This window comes from Oculina patagonica, chromosome 4 (assembly GCF_052425735.1).
Source record: "Oculina patagonica isolate OP01 chromosome 4, crgOcupat, whole genome shotgun sequence".
Taxonomy (NCBI): Eukaryota; Metazoa; Cnidaria; class Anthozoa; order Scleractinia; family Oculinidae; genus Oculina; species Oculina patagonica.
Genome location: NC_135761.1, coordinates 1128880 through 1147530, shown reverse-complemented (window position 1 = coordinate 1147530; position 18651 = coordinate 1128880). Strand labels below are relative to the sequence as shown.

The 18651-nt window shown below is 36.6% G+C and overlaps 1 protein-coding gene across 1 annotated transcript; it reads right to left on the bottom strand.

Moving 5' to 3' along the window:
- Nucleotides 1-2048: 2048 nt before the first annotated feature.
- Nucleotides 2049-17342, bottom strand: LOC144649056 (serine/threonine-protein phosphatase 4 regulatory subunit 1-like). The gene is made up of 22 exons (XM_078508520.1): nt 17299-17342; nt 17178-17234; nt 16934-17051; nt 16718-16821; nt 15026-15165; nt 14403-14463; nt 13888-13973; nt 13312-13416; nt 12817-12882; nt 12671-12721; nt 12376-12483; nt 11714-11913; nt 10779-11427; nt 10245-10430; nt 9864-9983; nt 9539-9580; nt 9193-9293; nt 8571-8691; nt 7668-7783; nt 7200-7360; nt 5712-6241; nt 2049-4298 (listed from the first exon to the last, which is right to left on the bottom strand). Exons 1-22 carry the CDS (start codon nt 17303-17305, stop codon nt 4245-4247), a joined length of 3183 nt encoding a protein of 1060 aa, XP_078364646.1. The 5' UTR covers nt 17306-17342; the 3' UTR covers nt 2049-4244.
- Nucleotides 17343-18651: the final 1309 nt, after the last annotated feature.

The window sequence follows — 18651 nt, the reverse complement described above, 5'->3', positions numbered from 1 at the left end:
GTCTTGACCATGTACTCAGGTATGGCATCATGCCTGGATTCTGGTATGGTTACTCAAAAAATAGTGTTACGTCAGCTAGAGGGTCTATTATACTCTGGCGGTCTGGCAGATAAAGCTGATTTTGAGTGTCAGTCTGCGGGCACATTCTTTATTATCTAGTGGTTTACAGTCAAGAAATTTATGGCATTCTCGGCCTTCAGGAGAAAACGCCAAAATGAAATTTGTGGTCTAGGAAGAACAAAATATGGCGGACTGGACAACACCCTAAAATAGACCCTCCAGGCAACAAGTGTGGTAGCCTGTGTAGCTGGCGGCTGCAATGATTGTTGTCGTGGCTTCGCCGCTTGCTTGTGCATGCATTAGTGGTAAAACCCAATAAATACCGCCAGCTACACAGGCTACAAGTGTGAATGCAGCCTTATTTTCTTTACATGGCACAAAAGTTGTAAACAAAGTTACAGGGGCACTGAAAAGAAATATCTATGGCCACCCCTGTCAGGGTGAGCCAGGCATTCCTATCCTGAGGTCATTCCTTAGTAATGCAATGTGCCTCCTTACTGTGCATATGATGATATTATTAGAAACAATTGAGTGTAAACAATGTGCTGTTGCTCACAAACAAGTAGTGGAGACCACCCATTTATATCAAAATAAACTGTATTAATAGTTAAAGGAAAAGTTCAACAAATATTTCAGTGCAACAAAAACTTAGTATGGGTCTGCCATATTGGTCTACTAAAGTGGCACACCAATATGGCAGCCAGATAGGTCTGCATGACAAAAAAACAGGTTTTGCTACTTATGACACAAGTTTTCACTTTGAAATGCTTTAGTTATCATATATATATGGAAGTATTTTAGACGGTAAAAATATGATTTCTGTAACATCTACATAGAGTTCCTACAATTTTTCAGGCCAAAAACTCAAGGACTTTCCAGCACCCTTCTTGGAAATTTCAAGGACTTTTTTTCATGAAATTTACCCCAAATCAACGGTTGATGTGCCTGCTGAAGAACTAAAAAAATCGCTTATTTTGGCGGTCTTCTCATTGCCTTGAAGCCTTTTGATGTTCAATAAAAAATCAAGGACTTTCAAGGACCAAAAACCAATTTCAAGGACTTTCAAGGCCTTGAATTTTTATTTTGAGATTCAAGGACTTTCAAACCCTGATTTCAGATCTCGTTGAATTAGGCCGTCTCAAATTTTAAAACGAAGCACACTACTGAGACAAAACTCTTCCCAGCAACAAGTAACATTGATGACAAAAACATGCTAAAAGAACAGCCTGACAGGATCAATAGTTCAAAATTTAGAATTTTGTTGATGTCATATGAAAACAATCTACAGTCAACTCTCGCCTTGCGGACACCCCGCTATTGCGGACACTCGCTATTACGGACAAAATCCAGATCCCCGGCGAAAGAGGTTTGACTGGAAATGACTGCCGCTATTAGGGACTCTCGCTATAACGGACACAAAACGACGCCCCGAGCGTGTCCGCTATAACGAGAGTTGACTGTATAGGGGTGATGGGAAGTACAAAATGGTGCAGGGTTCATACCCTTTTGCAAACTATTTTTCAGGACTCAGATTGATTTTTTGAAGACTAAACATTTTACATTAACCCTTTCACTACCAAGATCTCAATATTATTTCTCCTTACTGTCTGCCATACATTTCGTATAATGATAGTTCAGAGAATTCTGGTGTTACTCGAGTTAAACAGATTACCAGAACTTTCCAGGACCGGTTGTCTTTTTCAAGGGTCCTGAAAAGTCCACATAAAATTCCAGCAATTTTAAGGTTTTCCAGGACCTGTACAAACCCTGCGGTGGGCACAAAAGTTTTGTCAAACCTGTTAGTTTTTCGATTTCCTTACGTATATCTTGGAGAAAACAACTTCACTGACCATTAACTCACAACCAAAATCCGCAGCAACATAAAATAACCTTTGTTCCTCTGGCTGGATAATTCCAGTAGCAGGCATCTGTTAAAGCTCAAAAGCAGAAATGTATCAAAATGTGGCAAAGTGAATCTGACAACATGATAATTTTGAGAATTTTTTATTCAACCACATGTACTTATTATTAACACAATGTATACAATTTAGCACAATAAAAACCAAAATAAATTTGCGTGTTGCACATAAGCAGCCATAATTTTAGTGTTCCTTTGCATTACTGATGTAAGTCGATGGTTGCTATTAATTTGCCAAACGAAGATAGCTACTGCTGGCAAACCTGAACAACAAAAACGATTGTGAAATGTAATATGTTTGTAAACATTAAAATATTGGTATGAGCAGTAGAAATTGATTTTGCTGAATTCCACGGGTTCGTATTTTAGAGACATGCGGGCAAACTATTCATTCAAAAAATGCCGTAATAATTATTGTGGGAAAGCAAGTATATCTGAAATTTATATAAAATGTAAACGCAGGGAACTACTGTTGACCAAAAAGCAATCTAATTCAAAGAGATGATTATCTTAAAAAATAATATTCTTAAAGTTTGATTTTATAATAACTCTCACATGTACAAGCTTCAAGATAAATGTAAAGGATAAATCTGTACAATATGCAGTCAAAACTAATTTTGTTGTTTATCTGCAGGGCATAGTGATAGTTATTATAGTTCCTTTCCACAAGAGATGTCCATGAGTTTGGAAAATTGAGATTTTCTGGCAGAGCACATAATTATTAGCCAATATTGGCCAGAAAGCACTACACAGTTTTTGCTCTTGTTAGTTTAGGAATTAAAGTAAATATCCCAATTTAAGGGTTGGTACACTTTTTCAGACTAAAAATTTAAGGACTTTTCAAGGACTTTCCAGGACCCTTCTTGGAAATTTCAAGGACTTTTTTTATGAAATTTACCCCAAATCAACAATTTCCAGTTTGTTGTGCCATTGATGTGCTTGCTAAAGAACTAAAAAAGTCGCTTATTTTGGTGGTCTTCTCATTGCCTTGAAGCCTTTTGACGTTTAATAAAAAAAGTCAAGGACTTTCAAGGACCGAAAACCAATTTCAAGTACTTTCAAGGCCTTGAAATCGAACTCCTGAAATTCAAGGGTTTTTGAGACACACACAAACCCTGCAATTTTCATTATGTAATAAATTGCATGGGTTGGAAAAGTTCAAATGCAGATTGTACAAATTGAATGTGATTGTTACTATAATAAATTTCGATTCTTTATTATTTTTATCAAATGTAAGTACTTATATGTCAGTGGAGGTTCATGAAAATGTCAGCTATTGTACTTTTAATGTTTACAGTTGACTGTTATGATCCAAATGGAGGTAAAAAAATAAGGCAAAGTACAGTTCTAGCTAGTGTATGATCTGTTCCTAAGTTGTTAAGAGCATTGTCATAATTTCCATAGTGCTGAAAACTCTAATAAATGATGTGTGGAATGTCTGATCAATCTTATCCACTCACAAGGCTATGATACGTCAGTGAGTCTGTCGCACAGTTTTCTGTCCAGCTTTCCCACCATGTCAACATGCCCATGCACATGTTGAACTTGGTCAAATCTTTGTTGAAATCCCATTGTTACTTTATATAAAACAAAATCATACTTCTGAGAATTGATCATGCCTGCTGTTGCCATTTCTTGGTCAGAGATTCCACGAAAAGATTACACTATCACTTTTCTGTTTGCACAAATTATAAGAAACTGTTCTGTTTTGGTTCCTCTCTACTGATTTTAGCCAGAAAATAGATTTTTCCCACAATTCAAATTGGTACAATGGTTAAGATAGTATGTAAACTAACGAATAAATCAAATCCAAACTCGGTTCTGAAACTCTAATAACACAGTTAACCAAAATCAATATTACTTTAAATTCATAACAGAAGTTTTATGTGACAATTAACAGGAGTCTAAACTCAAAATTTAGTGATGACACAACACCATCAAGAAATTATACACAATGAAATCCAACTGTACAATATCACAAAAATGGTTTCATCAGCTTTTCACAATTTAACTACTATCATTCTCATAAATTACTTAACACCTAGTCTAATAATTATTAAATTAAAATAACTCCTTGGGAACCACTCAATAGTTTTTTACTCAATAATAATATACATTGTAATGTTCACTGACCCCATTAAACAAAGCAACCAGGGGCATTAAATTAATTCAAAAATGCACTTGTGTGCGAGAATTTGGTTGCTATGCTAAAATATCTTAGAGAATGTACATTTTGATTAAGTTGGGGAGATAACTGGAGATAAACTCAAGAGCTCTGCCATGCTAATTCTTGAAGTGGATCAGAAAATTCTGGCTGTTCCTGCAAAACAAGAAATAATGTAATAGGAAAAGTTTAGTATATGTATACATCTAGGCACCAATTTAGTGTCCTGAATAATTATTGTAACATTTCTTTCTTTTGTACTGTATCTGTCAATGTTGCCTGTTGCCTCTTGCCATCTTTCTTTGCTTCTTGAAAAAAAAAATTATTCATACAAGCATCGAACACTGCACATGTACTCTGGTACCAGTACTTACTTTTTGTTAGTATCCAAATGCATTTTTAGAGAAAATTACTGCTCTAGAGACAAATGGCTTTTGTGATGTAAAACAAAGCATACAGCTGTACATGCATTAAAATTTCAAGCTGATTTTTAAAACATTTCTTAAATAAAATGAGACACCAACACTATTTTAGAGATGAATCAAGGGATGGAATTGCCTTGAAAGCCTGCCAGCTTTCACTGAGGGTCATCAAGGAAGATTCCATTGTTTTTTTAATTTTGAGCAAAGGTGATTCCCTATTATTAACATGTACATTGTTTACAAAGGGGATTCCCCACTTGAGATCCCTTCAAAAGGCAGTTAGTAAATGCCATTTCAGCTGATTCAAAGTTCAAGCGAAACATTTTTTTTTGTTTCTTCTAAGTCATTGAAAAAAATTTGGGAGAAAGAGAAATGATGTGGAAACACAAGCCATAGTTAAGTGACATTTCCAAAACTTTTTTAGTTTCTTTTAATTAGTAAATAATAATTATTGTGAGTAACCACTGTTTGCATTGATATGTGACTTCAGGAATAAAACATCCGCGGAAATGTTTCCAAGATGTTACGAGTGATCAGAAGACTACAGAACCTTGGTCAAATCCAACTTAATTACACAGTAAAGACATTTTAGGATTTTTTTTTGAGACTTTACCTTCATTTTCAAGGCTTTTGCGTTTGGAAACCGAAAGAAACAATGAAAACAGTTTACAGATCTCTACAAAAAATTAATGTTTTTACAAAGCTGACATTGGCACACAGAATGTGGCAATATGTTTATGGTTTGCTGAACATAAAAGTTCCGTACCTTTTATTTTTATGGTGTTTATTCTGTTTAGTGAAACAAAGCCCTTTTTGACAACTAAGCTACAAAATGGTTTAATCTGCACTTGTTAAAAACAGTTGATGGGAGTATCGGCCACAGAAGAAAACTTATTTATTGTCAGTTCATTTCTTATTTATTGATCGCTCACAAGAAAACGTTGTCAGAAACCTCTTTTAACTTTGATTCACTGAAAGCTTGGAAACCTTTCCGCAAAAGTTTTGATTTCTGATATCGCATATCAATGCAAACAGTGGTAAAGGATCACTTCTTTATCAAAATGCAAATTCTACAATACAAGGCAAGTAATCATTAAAGCACAGATGTAATTTGGTAATGTTACAGCTGCTCTACAATTAATGTTACCTCATTTGATTGTGCCGTTTCCTCTGACACTCCTGCTGCCTCCTCAGATTCATCACCAACTGCCTCTACTTGATCTTGATGGTCACCTCCGCATTCCAAATCTAACCTCCTTTCATTTTCTTCAAATTCTTGTGTTGTACTTTCCAAGTTTGTATCAACAAGAGCACCCGTAGATGACGACTCTTCCAAGACAGTCTGATCAAAATCTCCCTCTTGCTGATCACTGTCAAGGGTTTCAGTTCTATTCTCTAGGTTATCAGTGCCTATTTCATTGACTTCTTCCACTCTGTTCTCACCATCTTCAGATGTTTGATTTTCAAATTCCAATTCTTCCTCTGGATCATAGCTCATATCTTGAAAGTGTTGTTGTGCTGTATGTAAAGATGTGGTGTGGGCCTCGTATGTCAAATCTAATGCATCTTCCTCAACACCTGCAAAGTACCGAACATCCCTGTCTGGGTCGCGCTGAAGCCTCTGAATGGCAGAATGAACTGCATCTTTTCCATCACTATCTGTTTCTTTAAAGTAATCTGCAAAAAAATTTCAAATAAAAAAAAGAGAGAGAGTTTGAAACAGAGTTATTTCAGTCAGTCAAGGTAAAACAATAACTCCTGGAGCAGGGATGGCACAGTGGTGAGAGGAATGCACCCCACCAATGTAGCCATTAGTTTAAATTCTGACCATACTACTGCTCCCAGTGTTTTTCTCTGGGCCCACTGGTTCTTCTCCCTCCACAACAACTAACACTTCCAAATTCCAATTCGATCAGAAATGCAGGCCCCCACAAGCTTCTGGCTCTAAACACTGCGATGTATAAACATGGAGATAATTTATTTATATTTTTACATGCAGTTTGATCAGCAACAAAACACTATCAGTATTGACATCTAAAGTACATGTATGTTATTTTGGTTTTTGGTGCTTTGCATTTTCTTGCTTGCAGTTCTTTGTTGCTTTTTGAATTTGTATTTGTATTTTGTAAGTACTACTGTATGTTTGTAAGTGGTATTATATTACCGGTATACAGCTATTTCAATAAACGTTGTCGGTCAAAGCTAAAAGCTAAAAGGCAAGACCGTATGGCGTTCTGGGTATTCACTACAAATTTGCATATAAGCTTCATTAAGCATCATCGCACTTGGAGAATTCACGAGTTTGTTTTTTCCTCTCAGGAGGACTTTCTGTAGCTTTACCTTCACTGTCGCTTGGTTCTGAGTTTTGAAAATTCTTCTTAAATTCAGTGTGGCTAAAACCACCTTGTTTCACATGTCTAAAGAAATAGAAAACGTGCAAATTCGCGTTTGTCATGTCATTATATATTTTAGTATTCAGCATGTGCAGTTGCCCTCTTCTTCTACCCATACTGCCTTTCAGTCTTGTCTTTAAGCTTTGATCCGGACAACGTTAATTGAAATAGCTGTATAATTATTAATAATTATTATATTGTTCAGTGCTTGAAAGATTATTTCATTTGTCAAATAACTGTACCTGACATCATAACACCCTGTGCCAGGGTCCTGGCTAAACTAAGTCTGACATTTGGAACAGGATCCGAGAGAAGAAAGAGCAGGCTGGGTAAAAACTCTTTGCAAAACTGTTCTCCACTTTCAACATTCTCTTCTAAGAGATTCTGGCAGAGCTGTGCATACCTGTAAGAAGACATTGGTGTTAATTTAAATTTTTTTGAAGCAAAACACAATCCATATAGGGTTTGACAGTGCCCAGTAAAAAGCTGTCTTTTAATGGCAAGTTCACAGTAACTACTACCGGTAATTTTCTTATGGACACCATACAGACTGTAAAGTGTCTGTATTGGCAGGATTTCCAAATTATGCAGAATGTTGTACATTGTAGTATCACGCAAGCTAATTTAAACAAAAAATAAGCAAGATAAAAGAAATACATGGACTGTAAGATTTGCAAGTGTACATGTTGATAAGTAATAAAGAAACTTACGCTTGCCGCCTGGTCCACTGTGGGCTATGAGCAAATTTATTAATGATATCACAAACATATTTGTGTGCTGGGCCCTCCTCTGGACAACTGTGAAGCCTCTGCAGTAAAACACCAATCTGAAACAAGAACATTACAACAACGTTACTTGTTAACGCAATAAGGAACATTGATATTTATTTACACAATGCACTATTCATCTACAGAAATTAAATTTCAAAGTCACAAAAATTATCCTATCACTATCTTTATTCATTTATAAAATTATGTGTCAGACCTTTGGCTGTTGAAGATGCTAGAATTTAATAATTAATTTTTTGACTTCTTGTTGATGCAGAGCCCAACCACAACCCTCCAAGTTTATTCTTTTCCTTAGTGGCCATTTGGCCACCGACTGCTCAGGTTTGGTCGCCAGTGAAAAAATTTAGTTGCTAAATTAAGCTCACGCTTCAATCCTTCTTCTCAATTTTAGTCGCCAGGCTGGCGACTTTGCTTCAAATTTAGTCGCCAGCTTCAAAATTTTAGTCGCCATGGCGACTAAAATGGTCTTAACTTGGAGGGTTGAACCATAAAGACAACCTTGTTGGCCTCTTGATGGAGAAAATCAGAATTACAATTGCCGGAATGAAGCTAAGAAAACACTAAGCCAGCTCATCAACAAGCCCAGCTGGCTTTTCTGGCCTTGGCAGCTCTAAAAGATACCTAAGTCTCTATTTTCATGTGAGATTTCAGCCAGGTTTAAGTTATCTTTCAGCCAGTGAAATAAGCCAGCAGCCCTTAGCGACAACCTTGCACTTGATAAAAATCTGACACCATGATAGTGTATGTTATACATTTTACAAAAATTAATTGTGAATTTAAAACAACAATTCATAAGTTGCAATCCTGTTAACCAAAATTACTCACCAATTTAAATGCTATTGTTCTAACGTCTGCCACTCTGTCAGTTGCAAGTGAAATGGCGATAGGACAGATGTACTGAAGAACTTGCTTAGGTTCATAAAGCTCACACAGCAACATCAGTTGCCTGAAAACAAACATACATGTAACACTAAGTTATTGTTTTAAAACTACATGTAACTATGGTAAGCTACTGCAAATTATTGCTCATGAAGGTGATGCACCTGTCAATGTTAAGACCCAGGGTGGGGGGGGGGGAGGGGGTGATGGGGTTCAGGTAGACCCAGGGGAATTTGACATTTCGTGGAAGCCAGAGTCAAATTCCCCATCCCTGGGCTCCTAATGAATGTCAAATTCCTACCCTTAGGAAAAAATTTTCTGTTAGAGATGGCAGATGTAAAATTCCAGACTCAGGTTCAGTGTAGAAGTGTCAAAATCCCTTCCCAGGGAAAAGTTGGCTGAGTCAATTTTCATTGAGTAGACAAAAAACGAGCCAATATGGCTTGAAGTTCCAGTTAAGAAGTACCACTTGTAAACAAAATACGTAATAGAAAGGGTGTCAAAACGTGGTTGTAACAATCTGTTTGAATACAAAATACTACTGCCAGGCAAGGGAAAAAAAACTTACTCTGCAAGCTCAAACCGGAACCTCCAATTCCTATTATTGTCTGTTGTGAGAAAGTCTGTTAACATAGGAAGGTAGTCTCCTCTTATATCAAATGGAAGAAGCTGTGAAGATAAACATGCTTCACAATTAACACAGTTTATAAACAAAAAATGAACAAACATCAGAAGAAACGAATCCCAGATGAAACACCAAGCACACAGGGTCTGAAATAACGTGTACAGTATATCATGCTCACTGTGCATAAAAGAACACATTCAAGAATCTAAGTATTGAGTATAGAAAATAAACAGAAAAAATAATATATTAAACATACTTTTTGTGAAACAATTTGAAAATTAGCTCTTACCTTGATGAAATCTGCTAAATGCTTCAAAACTCCTATTCTCACCTATTACAAAAAAAAAGACAGTCAGTATTGAGCCCACATGTGGTATGACCAAACATTTTAATGACAAATGAGGGGGTAACACAACCATTCTCTAGTGCTAATCAAATGGCATTCCAGGTCATACTGTCGATACCAAAAATCATGGAAAGTGCATAATCAAGTAAGCATACACACAGTTACTTGTCCTGGATGACCGTAAGGGACTTTTTTTAGTTCTGCATTACAGGGCTCAAAGAAAGTTAGCAAGTACACTGTAAGTAAGTACACAAACATGCATTCTTACCTCATCTAAGTCTTTAAGGAAGCTATTAAAAGTGGGAACCAACTCAATTCTTGTAATGTCACTTCCAAGAACTAACGCAAGCTCATGAATGGAGAATGCTAATGTTCTCCGAACCTTCCACTGGAAAAAAAAAGATTCTAAAAGTTAATACATGTATGTGCAATTGAGAGCTGACTGATCTACAAAATTAATGTAGACCCCTGAACTCTTTTAAACTCCTCCAATTAAATTTCCAATTAGTAAATTCATTACTTTTTGATGGAGAGGATGGATTACTGGGTTTTATTTAGGAGTACAATATATTAATCATGTACATTAAGTATAAGATATTGTAAGATTTTGTCACTGTAGTAGTGACAAAAGCTGTTTCAATTCTCCTACCTGCATATCAGCAATAAGAAGTTCATATGTATCCCTCAAACATGGCCAGTTTTTACGACCTAACGTTAGAGTCACGGCAGGTAAACTGAACGCACAGTGCCGTACAATTTCAGTGTCGATAGTCTGGGCTTTGGCAGGTTCAGTCATGGAGATATAATGATCCAGGAGGGTTTGAGGAATGACATTCTGAAATTTAAAGTACAGGAAATGATTTCTCCATGATCCACTGAACTTTACAGGAGAATTAAATACTGATAGATACAAGAAAATTCTCAATAATTCAGTACCATTTTTCAAACAGGAAATACCAGAGCTTTAGCCAAGAAACTTAGGATTAGCATAGAATTTTAACTTGTATCTACATGTAGTTTCATAAAACAGTTTTATGTTACCTTATCATCCAAGCAATTTCTTTGCAAATGTCAATCACCATTAATTTAATTGTCAGAACTCATAAAAGAAATATACAATTATAGGAATAAGAAAAAAGACAAGTTTTAGTTTGATACTGAAAGGGTTACGGCAGGAGTGTACCTGTACTGGAGGAGCTGTTATGTGATCAGCAATGAGAAGATCCTCATCAAACGAAGACGTATGTGCCAAACTAAGCTTTCTGTAGTCATCGTAATCAAAGCGGCCAATACCGTGATCCATATGAGAGTGAAAATCATCGGTAAGAGAATAAAGAGGAATGCCATCTTCTTCATCACTGTCGTCGTCACCATGCATAAACGATAACTTTGGATGGTGATGGTGATGATGTTGATGTATAGCCTTGCTATGGTGATGCATCTCAGAGGATCTACTAGTTTCTCCTTCACTTATCGCACTTGCTTCAGATGTTAATGTCAATTTATCGCTCGTAGTTTTAACTTTTTCAACAGCTGCAAGATCTTCTGTATCTAGTTCAACCTGCGGTAAAGGTGTCCTCCAATAAAGAAATGAATCAAAGTACTTATCATCAACCTCATCAAGGTCTGTAGTCATGTACTTATCACAATTCCCTGATTCTTTTGAACATGCATTATCAATAACATTTCCGTCTTTCCCTTCGTGTGATTGCTTATGGACATCTTGTTCATTTGACATGATTTCCGGGGGTGAAATATAACCAGAATCTGTGGTACGAGCTTCAGGTGATGGCTGCCGTTCAGTCTGATGTCTGTTTCCTTCATGAGTGGCACTGAAAGACATCACGTACTATAATATCACATTTCATTCACAGACAGGAAAAAATGTCTACCAAGCTACTGGTTGACAGCAACAGCACTTAATATATTAAGAAATAGCTTTTCAATTAAAGAAAACTGACAGAACTTCACTGAATATTGTCATACACTTCCAAAATTGACTTAAAAGTCCATACTTTGTTCACACTGAACTTCTTTTATAAACATGCAATAGAATCCAGGATGACTAAAACACCGCTAGAAAGAAGAGTACCGGTAGCATGTTGAGTGCTGACTTACTCTTCAGCTGTTGAATCTTCACTTGTAGTTTGACTTGCCGTTGCTTCTCCTTCAGTTTGTGTTGGGGATGAAGGTGTTTCTAGTTCTTTCTGGGGTAGTGCACACAAAACCCCTTCCTCATTTATATAGAAGCCACTTTCTGCTGGGTCAGCAAATGTAGAAATAAAAGGACCAAGGCTTTGATAGGCAGCCATTTGAACCTGAAACAAAGACACAAAACATGTTTTTTTTTTTTACCTTAAGTGTCATTCATTTACTCCGTTTCAAAACCAAAAATTAATTGTGGAACAGTGTCTTAATGGTTTGCAAGTTGATCAAGAGGTGTGGATTTGAGCCTTGGGAAAAGTCACTGTGTGGCGTCCTTGGACAAGGCACTTCACTCTTATGGCGCCCCTCCCCAACGAATTTGTTTTCATATTGGCAACTTGATAAAATACTGGACCGTGTTTACCCATAACGGACTGTCATCCCTACCAAAAGGAAACCAGAGAAATTGCACCAGCACTGATTAGCCATCTCTGCTGGAACACACTTAACCTCCTTACATTTTTATTATCCATGGTGAAAAACTGCCTGTCTATCTTCATGTGTACATATATGCTGGAACCCACTCACATAAAATATAATAAAACAAAAAACATGCTTTCAATTCAAGTACATACCCATCTTGACTTGTCACACAGCAAGCTGACAAAGCACTGAGACAGCTCATTTTTTCTCATCGCAGTAGGACTTGCAGTGGATACGCTCATAAAACATTCAGCACAAGCCTTTGTTGGAAAAAGAAATGTGGTTTGATTAAAACAACAATCTTACTTCATAACACATTTCAGAGTAAAAATTCTTTAAGCAACATATGCTCAAAACCTGCAACAACATAATACAGTGGCCACAAAAGTTGGGAAACAATGTCTTTACTCATGTTAATAATGGTGTTATCATTCAAAACAAACACACCTTTCGAACACCCCAGACACCATCTTGACAGAGTTTGAAGAACACTGGAAGCTGTAATGGAAACGATGGTCAGATGGAGTGAAAAAATGCACAGAAACAAGTTGATAGAGAAAGCTGTCAGAAGGATCACCATGATAGTTACTCACCATTCTTTCACTTGCTACTTCAGGTCCAAGAACACTGCACATCTCACCAAAGTTTGATGCACAGACCTAATAAGAACATTATTAACCCTAATTATTTAATCAAACGTGACTAGTGATTTGCTTAGATCAAAAGCTGGTTACAGGAAACTGTGCCATTTACAGTAGTACTCTTAGCCTAAACAACAAGAGCAAACACTGGTCAAATCAGAAGCAAATTAAAAATATCTTTTAAATGCGCATTACCACACTTGGCATGCAGGTCGCATATTTTTGGTTTGTATCCTGATTAGTTCATTCTGATTTAGTTCATTGTGTTGTTTATGTTCCTTGTCATTAGCCAGATGTGTGATGCTACAGTTCTGATTTTACAACAGTTATTGGAAAAAAACACTCTTAAAAGAGTACAACTTAAAAGTTTGTTCTATCTAGGTGACTGTGCATTATTTTGCAACTTGCCACAAAAATACTTCATTGTCTCTTTACAATCGTCCTTACCTTTCTGACGTGAAACAAAGGATCTGAGCAGAGAAGCTCAAACCTTGGTAAAAAGTAACGCTCTGTAATGTCTCTTCCAACAAGTGGAGCCATCTTGCTCATTAACTACAATAAAATAAAAAACAGTGTGCATGTTATTTAGGGAGGGGGTAAAATACAGATCTTGAAACCCCTGTCCCACTGCCCCTGGAATAAACAGCACTTTTCAACTCTATAGCTCTCCAAATTCCAAAAATTTGGTACACGGCCCCACAAGAAAAAAATTTGTACACAGCCCCACAAGCTTTTAGCTTTAAACTTTTTTACTGTGTTTAAATAAAGTTATTATTATTATTATTATTATTATTATTATTATTATTATTATTATTATTATTATTATTATTATTAAAATGAAAAGAACATGATGGCAGTAAGACTGTCAATTTTAAAGCCATTGAATATTGAAGAAGTAAAGAAGATTTTTTTTTTGAGCAGATACAGTTTATTTTTTAGCTGATGAAAATATTTTTTTAGCTTACAATAATAATATTAATCATCCTAGTTGGAAGGAAAAAACAGTAATAGTATAAAACTTACAGCAACAGCTTCAGATCTGTAGTCATCATTACTCTCTCCTGCTGTTAGCTGAAGTAAAACAGGACAAACCTGTTCCTCGACATCCTCTGAAAGTAGGAAGTTAAATGCAAAACATTAACATACACATACACATATGAAGCTGAGGCTACTTTGTTTAAGAGGATAAAAAAGCAAATATAAGTTAAAGCCCTGAAATCCAGGATTTTCAACTTGACATCACCAGTAGCGTTTCATGACCATCTATGAGTGTTTATTACGCAGAGGTATAATATGCAGTTACTCAAGTTTCCTCATTTAAGAATACGTAACAGAACACCATGGCAGTACATTTACATTGTATATAACCTGTACAAGTATTTGATTATTCAAAGAAAGGTCCTTTAATTAATTGAATAAACCAGTGTCCAATATTAATAATTAGTTGTTTCAGAAACAGGAATTGACCTTTGGGCTACTTAATATTTAAATTTATGTACAATATAAATGAACAAATTATAAATAAGTTTCAGTTTCACCTCTTTCAACAACTTCCTGTTCCAACAGAACTAAAAGAGCAGCTTGACTTGTTTTACGAACCTGATCAATACAAACAAACAAACAAATAAATAAATACAGCTTTAATTCACTGAAAACAAACATCTTAAACTTGTTAATAACTAACTTATTAAATTTTCTGTCTGCTTAGTTTAGGTTAGAGCGTGAATTAGAACAGATTCACTCCATACAATCATGTACTAATGATGTCATTATTACTCAAGCCTCAAAATTGCAACTGATACTGCCGCCAATGGTCTGTTTTGCAGAAATGGCAACCAGATTTATTTAACTAGCCAAGGTCTCTTAAAATGCTTATTGAAATGATTTACTCTTTTATTGTGAAGTTCTGTGATAGCCATGATAAAAAATATATATATACATGTAACTACATAACATGGCCACTCTATCTGCAAAACAGACTATGTGGCTAACCCTGACATTAACTACACTGTATGCTGATTGACGAAAGGTGAGCCACTAAATTACAACATCAAAAGTTACCATTTCCTGGCCTACTATCAATCTTTCTAGCACCAATTTTACAAGACTTGAATTCAACTTGTCTGGTTATTTATTTGTTTATTTTCATTTTAGTGGTTACCTGATTATTGGAATCAGTCAAAAACCGCAGCACAATGAATAAAATGTATTGGGGCACAGCTTCCATCATAGAATGATGCTCATAGCAATACACTGCCACGTGAGGAACCTGCTCCATCAGCTCAACTCTAACAGACGGCTCTAAAAATATCCCAATAAATGAAAATTGTATTTACAACCCAAAATACATGAAAATCCCAGTATCAAGTGACATGGGTAATGACATACTTCTTGAGAAAAATGTAAACTCAATTGCCATGAGCATGGGACAAAAAAAAAAATCTGAGTTCCAATAGTCTCTCAAACACATGACCTTCTGCACATGGATTGGATCCTCACACCACTGAACTACAAGGAAACTAGTGGTAAGCTTGACCATTTACCAGGTTTGCATACCTAGTACATATTTTCTTGCTACACAAACAACGAGTTATTTCTACACACACAAACTGTATGCATCATCATCATCATCATGACTCATAATGCCAGTAGGCGCATAAGGCTGTCATGCTTTCTGACCAACACTCCCTGTTTTGTGCCACCGCTTTGGCTATGCTATGCATGTTTACGCAAAATTTTATTACCATGCTTGAACTTTGTGGCATTACAATTGCATGTTGATACACTAAGCAGTGTCTTGTGCAACCTCCCTCATGAATTTGTTGCAATATAAGTTGCAAAAAAAAATGTGTAGCATATCCTGAGATGAACATGCCTTGCAATGCTTTCATGGTTCCACTTTCCATGACCACATTTGTAACAACTTTTTGTGAAAATTGTCTACTCTGACAACTTGCAAAGAGTTATAAACTAGTCTTGCAACATGACAGTGAAATTGCAAGAAAAGCCACACAAAACATAAACTTGTATTACACTGTTCATTTACAAAAAAACTACTATGAACTTTCACTATTTTATCATCAATACACGCATATTGCACATCATAGGTATGCAATATTATCACAGATAAATACTATTTAAAGTCTAGGTTGATTTATCGTATTTCAAACATGTATTTTCATTTTATTTGTTTCTCGTATTTACGTATGAAATTATTCTGCAGCAGTATAAAAATACCAATTAAAAATAAACCATTCTGATCATTTTATTTTCATCTTATCTTGATAAAATTGTATTTCACATTGTTTTGAAAAATTGCGGTTCTCTATTAATCAACTGCATCTTTTCTAGAAATAACAGAACAATTTATTGGAGGGGGGTTAACATAAACAGAAGCGCCAGCTTGCCCAGTAGCAAAATATCACACAACGTCAGACATTCAAATTGTGAAAATTTAATTTTCGGCTTTCTGAGCTAGGGCAATATCGGTTTTTCGAGGAGCGATTTCATCAACCTTTTGGTCAATAAAAGAGGAATTCTAAAAATACAAATATAACCAAAATAAAGAAGTCTTACCAAATAGGAACGTTTTTCAAATCTGACAAGAGTTTATTCGTAAAAGCACCGATCGCACTTTGATATAAAAATTCAGAAATCATGCAAGTCCAAGTTCAAATTTTATACCGCAAAATACAGACTTGAACTAATAATAAGCGAATTGCGTTCAGTTTTGAAAAGCCAAATGGGATTAAATAAGCAATTTAGAAGCTATTTTCTGGATACTAGACAGAGACATATGGAGTTATTTCCAAAATTAATAGATTACGCAAAACTCGATCAGTGCACTGCTTACCGATGTCGTCCGAAAGGCGAACCATCAGTCGCAGCACATGGTAAACTTCTTCTTTAGTTTTACTTGACCTCAGAGCGTCCTGACAACATCTAGCAGCCATTTGCCTACAGAGAAATAATTGAAGGTCACGTTGTGGATTTAGGACAGCATCAAAAACCCAGCGAACACACAGGAAGACATAGTTTTCTTCACACGTGCGAACTTCGTCAAACTCACCGATTGACGATAATGTCGCTCAGCATAAAGCGCTCCATTCTGATGATGGGGCTCAGAGGTTCTTCAGTTGATGCATAACAGTGCAGTGAAGACTCGTCTTGATCCATCTCGTACCCTTCTGTGAAATCAGAATATTGAGTAATACGTTACCGTTGAAGTAGAAAAACCCGTGGGAACTGATGCGTTGTTTGAAACGCAATGTCCGGCATCTACAGAATACACAAGTATACACAACGGAACGTACCGTCATCTTGGTCTTCTTCTTCTAGACCGTCAGTGCTTTCTATATGGAATCGTATATCTGAAAAGAAATGAAGAGTGAGTAATGAAATGCGACGAATACCTCATCGGAATTCACGACCTACCCGCCATCTTGGAAGCGGCCACCAAACTTTCTACCAAACATGGCTTCCAGTCACGTGACTGACAAATCTGAACCAGCCCACCCCGGCCGGTTCCCTTCTTGAGTGAAGCTTGTGCCCGGGGGCGGGGGTACTCAGGTATATGTGCCGCCCGGGTCTCAATTGCAAAGTAGCACCTCGTTTTAGAAAGATTTGCATTCAAAATGATTCCCCGTTCTAGAAAAAAGTCAATTTTTTAACGACCCGTTTTGGCTGCTAATAATTTGAAACTTTCGTAGGTTCGAAATGCCATACCCCGTTCTAGAAATTAGCGACCTTCAGATTGGACTACGAGTACGAGATTGAGTACGAGTACGAGTTTTCAAACCAAATTCGTGTGCCTCCTATAACTACTTATCACACCAATCTTATCCCTAACGTGTATTTTTGTGCTAGCCTACAACAGGGAAGAATTATAGTTTGGGGGATACAATTGTGTTAAAATTCCAAAGTCGCTCTCGTACTCGATTTCGTACTCGTAGTCAAATCTGAAGGTCGCTATTGTCTCAAGAACGGATACCCCGTTCTAGGTCGAGAGCCCAAAATCACGACCTCGTTGGGCGGCACATTACCGCACATACCCGTATAGGCATTTGGGGGGAGTCCCCCCCGGAAGCTTGTGTTAGCATCAGCTTCTATTTCAGAATGTTGCCCAAATTTCGATTCTCCAAACCAAGCCGAGCATGGATGAGACACGAGTGTAGGGCTGGGATGGGATAAGTGTTTAGGGGCATTCAGCTCCAAAACTGAACGCGTAACGACAACAACAACTGTGCGAAGTTTTTTGTTTCTGGTATTTCTATTTTTTTGTTTATCCTTTCCATTCCTTTTCCTAAACCATAACAAGGGAGCAGGGAATCGTTTTAATTCCTTTTTTCATTACGTTTGTACTGTTTAACAGTCAGGAAGAGTGTACACAGCAACAAGCTAGCAACACAAAGTCCCGTGGATCCAAAATTCCGGATTCAATTGAAGGCGATCGGCAAGAAGAAAAGATTAGCGCATTATAATTATACTTATTGGGTTGCGAGAAAAATATGCATCAACATTTATTCCTGTTCTCTAAATCATTAGGGCCTTGGGCGATTTCCGGTCTCCTTCAGATGGTCTTCTTAAAAAAAATGCTCAAACAAAAACGGCCTAGTTGGCATTAAAAAATAGGAACGGAACAGAAGAAGTAGGTAAGCTTAGGGGTTTTTAGTTTCTAATACAAAAATTGTTGCATAATTGGCAGGCCAAGGAATTTGAACTTAAAGTTTTTATTTGGACATTGAGGACACACCTACTGACTTGGTAGCTGCGTAGGAGTTACTCGTC

What these genes read in the sequence shown, in the direction of transcription:
- LOC144649056 (XM_078508520.1), bottom strand. An exon ending in ACAGATCTGAAGCTGTTGCT is followed by an intron (nt 13,417 to 13,887) that starts GTAAGTTTTATA and finishes ATTTTATTGTAG; the next exon opens with TTAATGAGCAAGATGGCTCC. An exon ending in GAACAATAGCATTTAAATTG is followed by an intron (nt 7,784 to 8,570) that starts GTGAGTAATTTT and finishes TTCTTGTTTCAG; the next exon opens with ATTGGTGTTTTACTGCAGAG.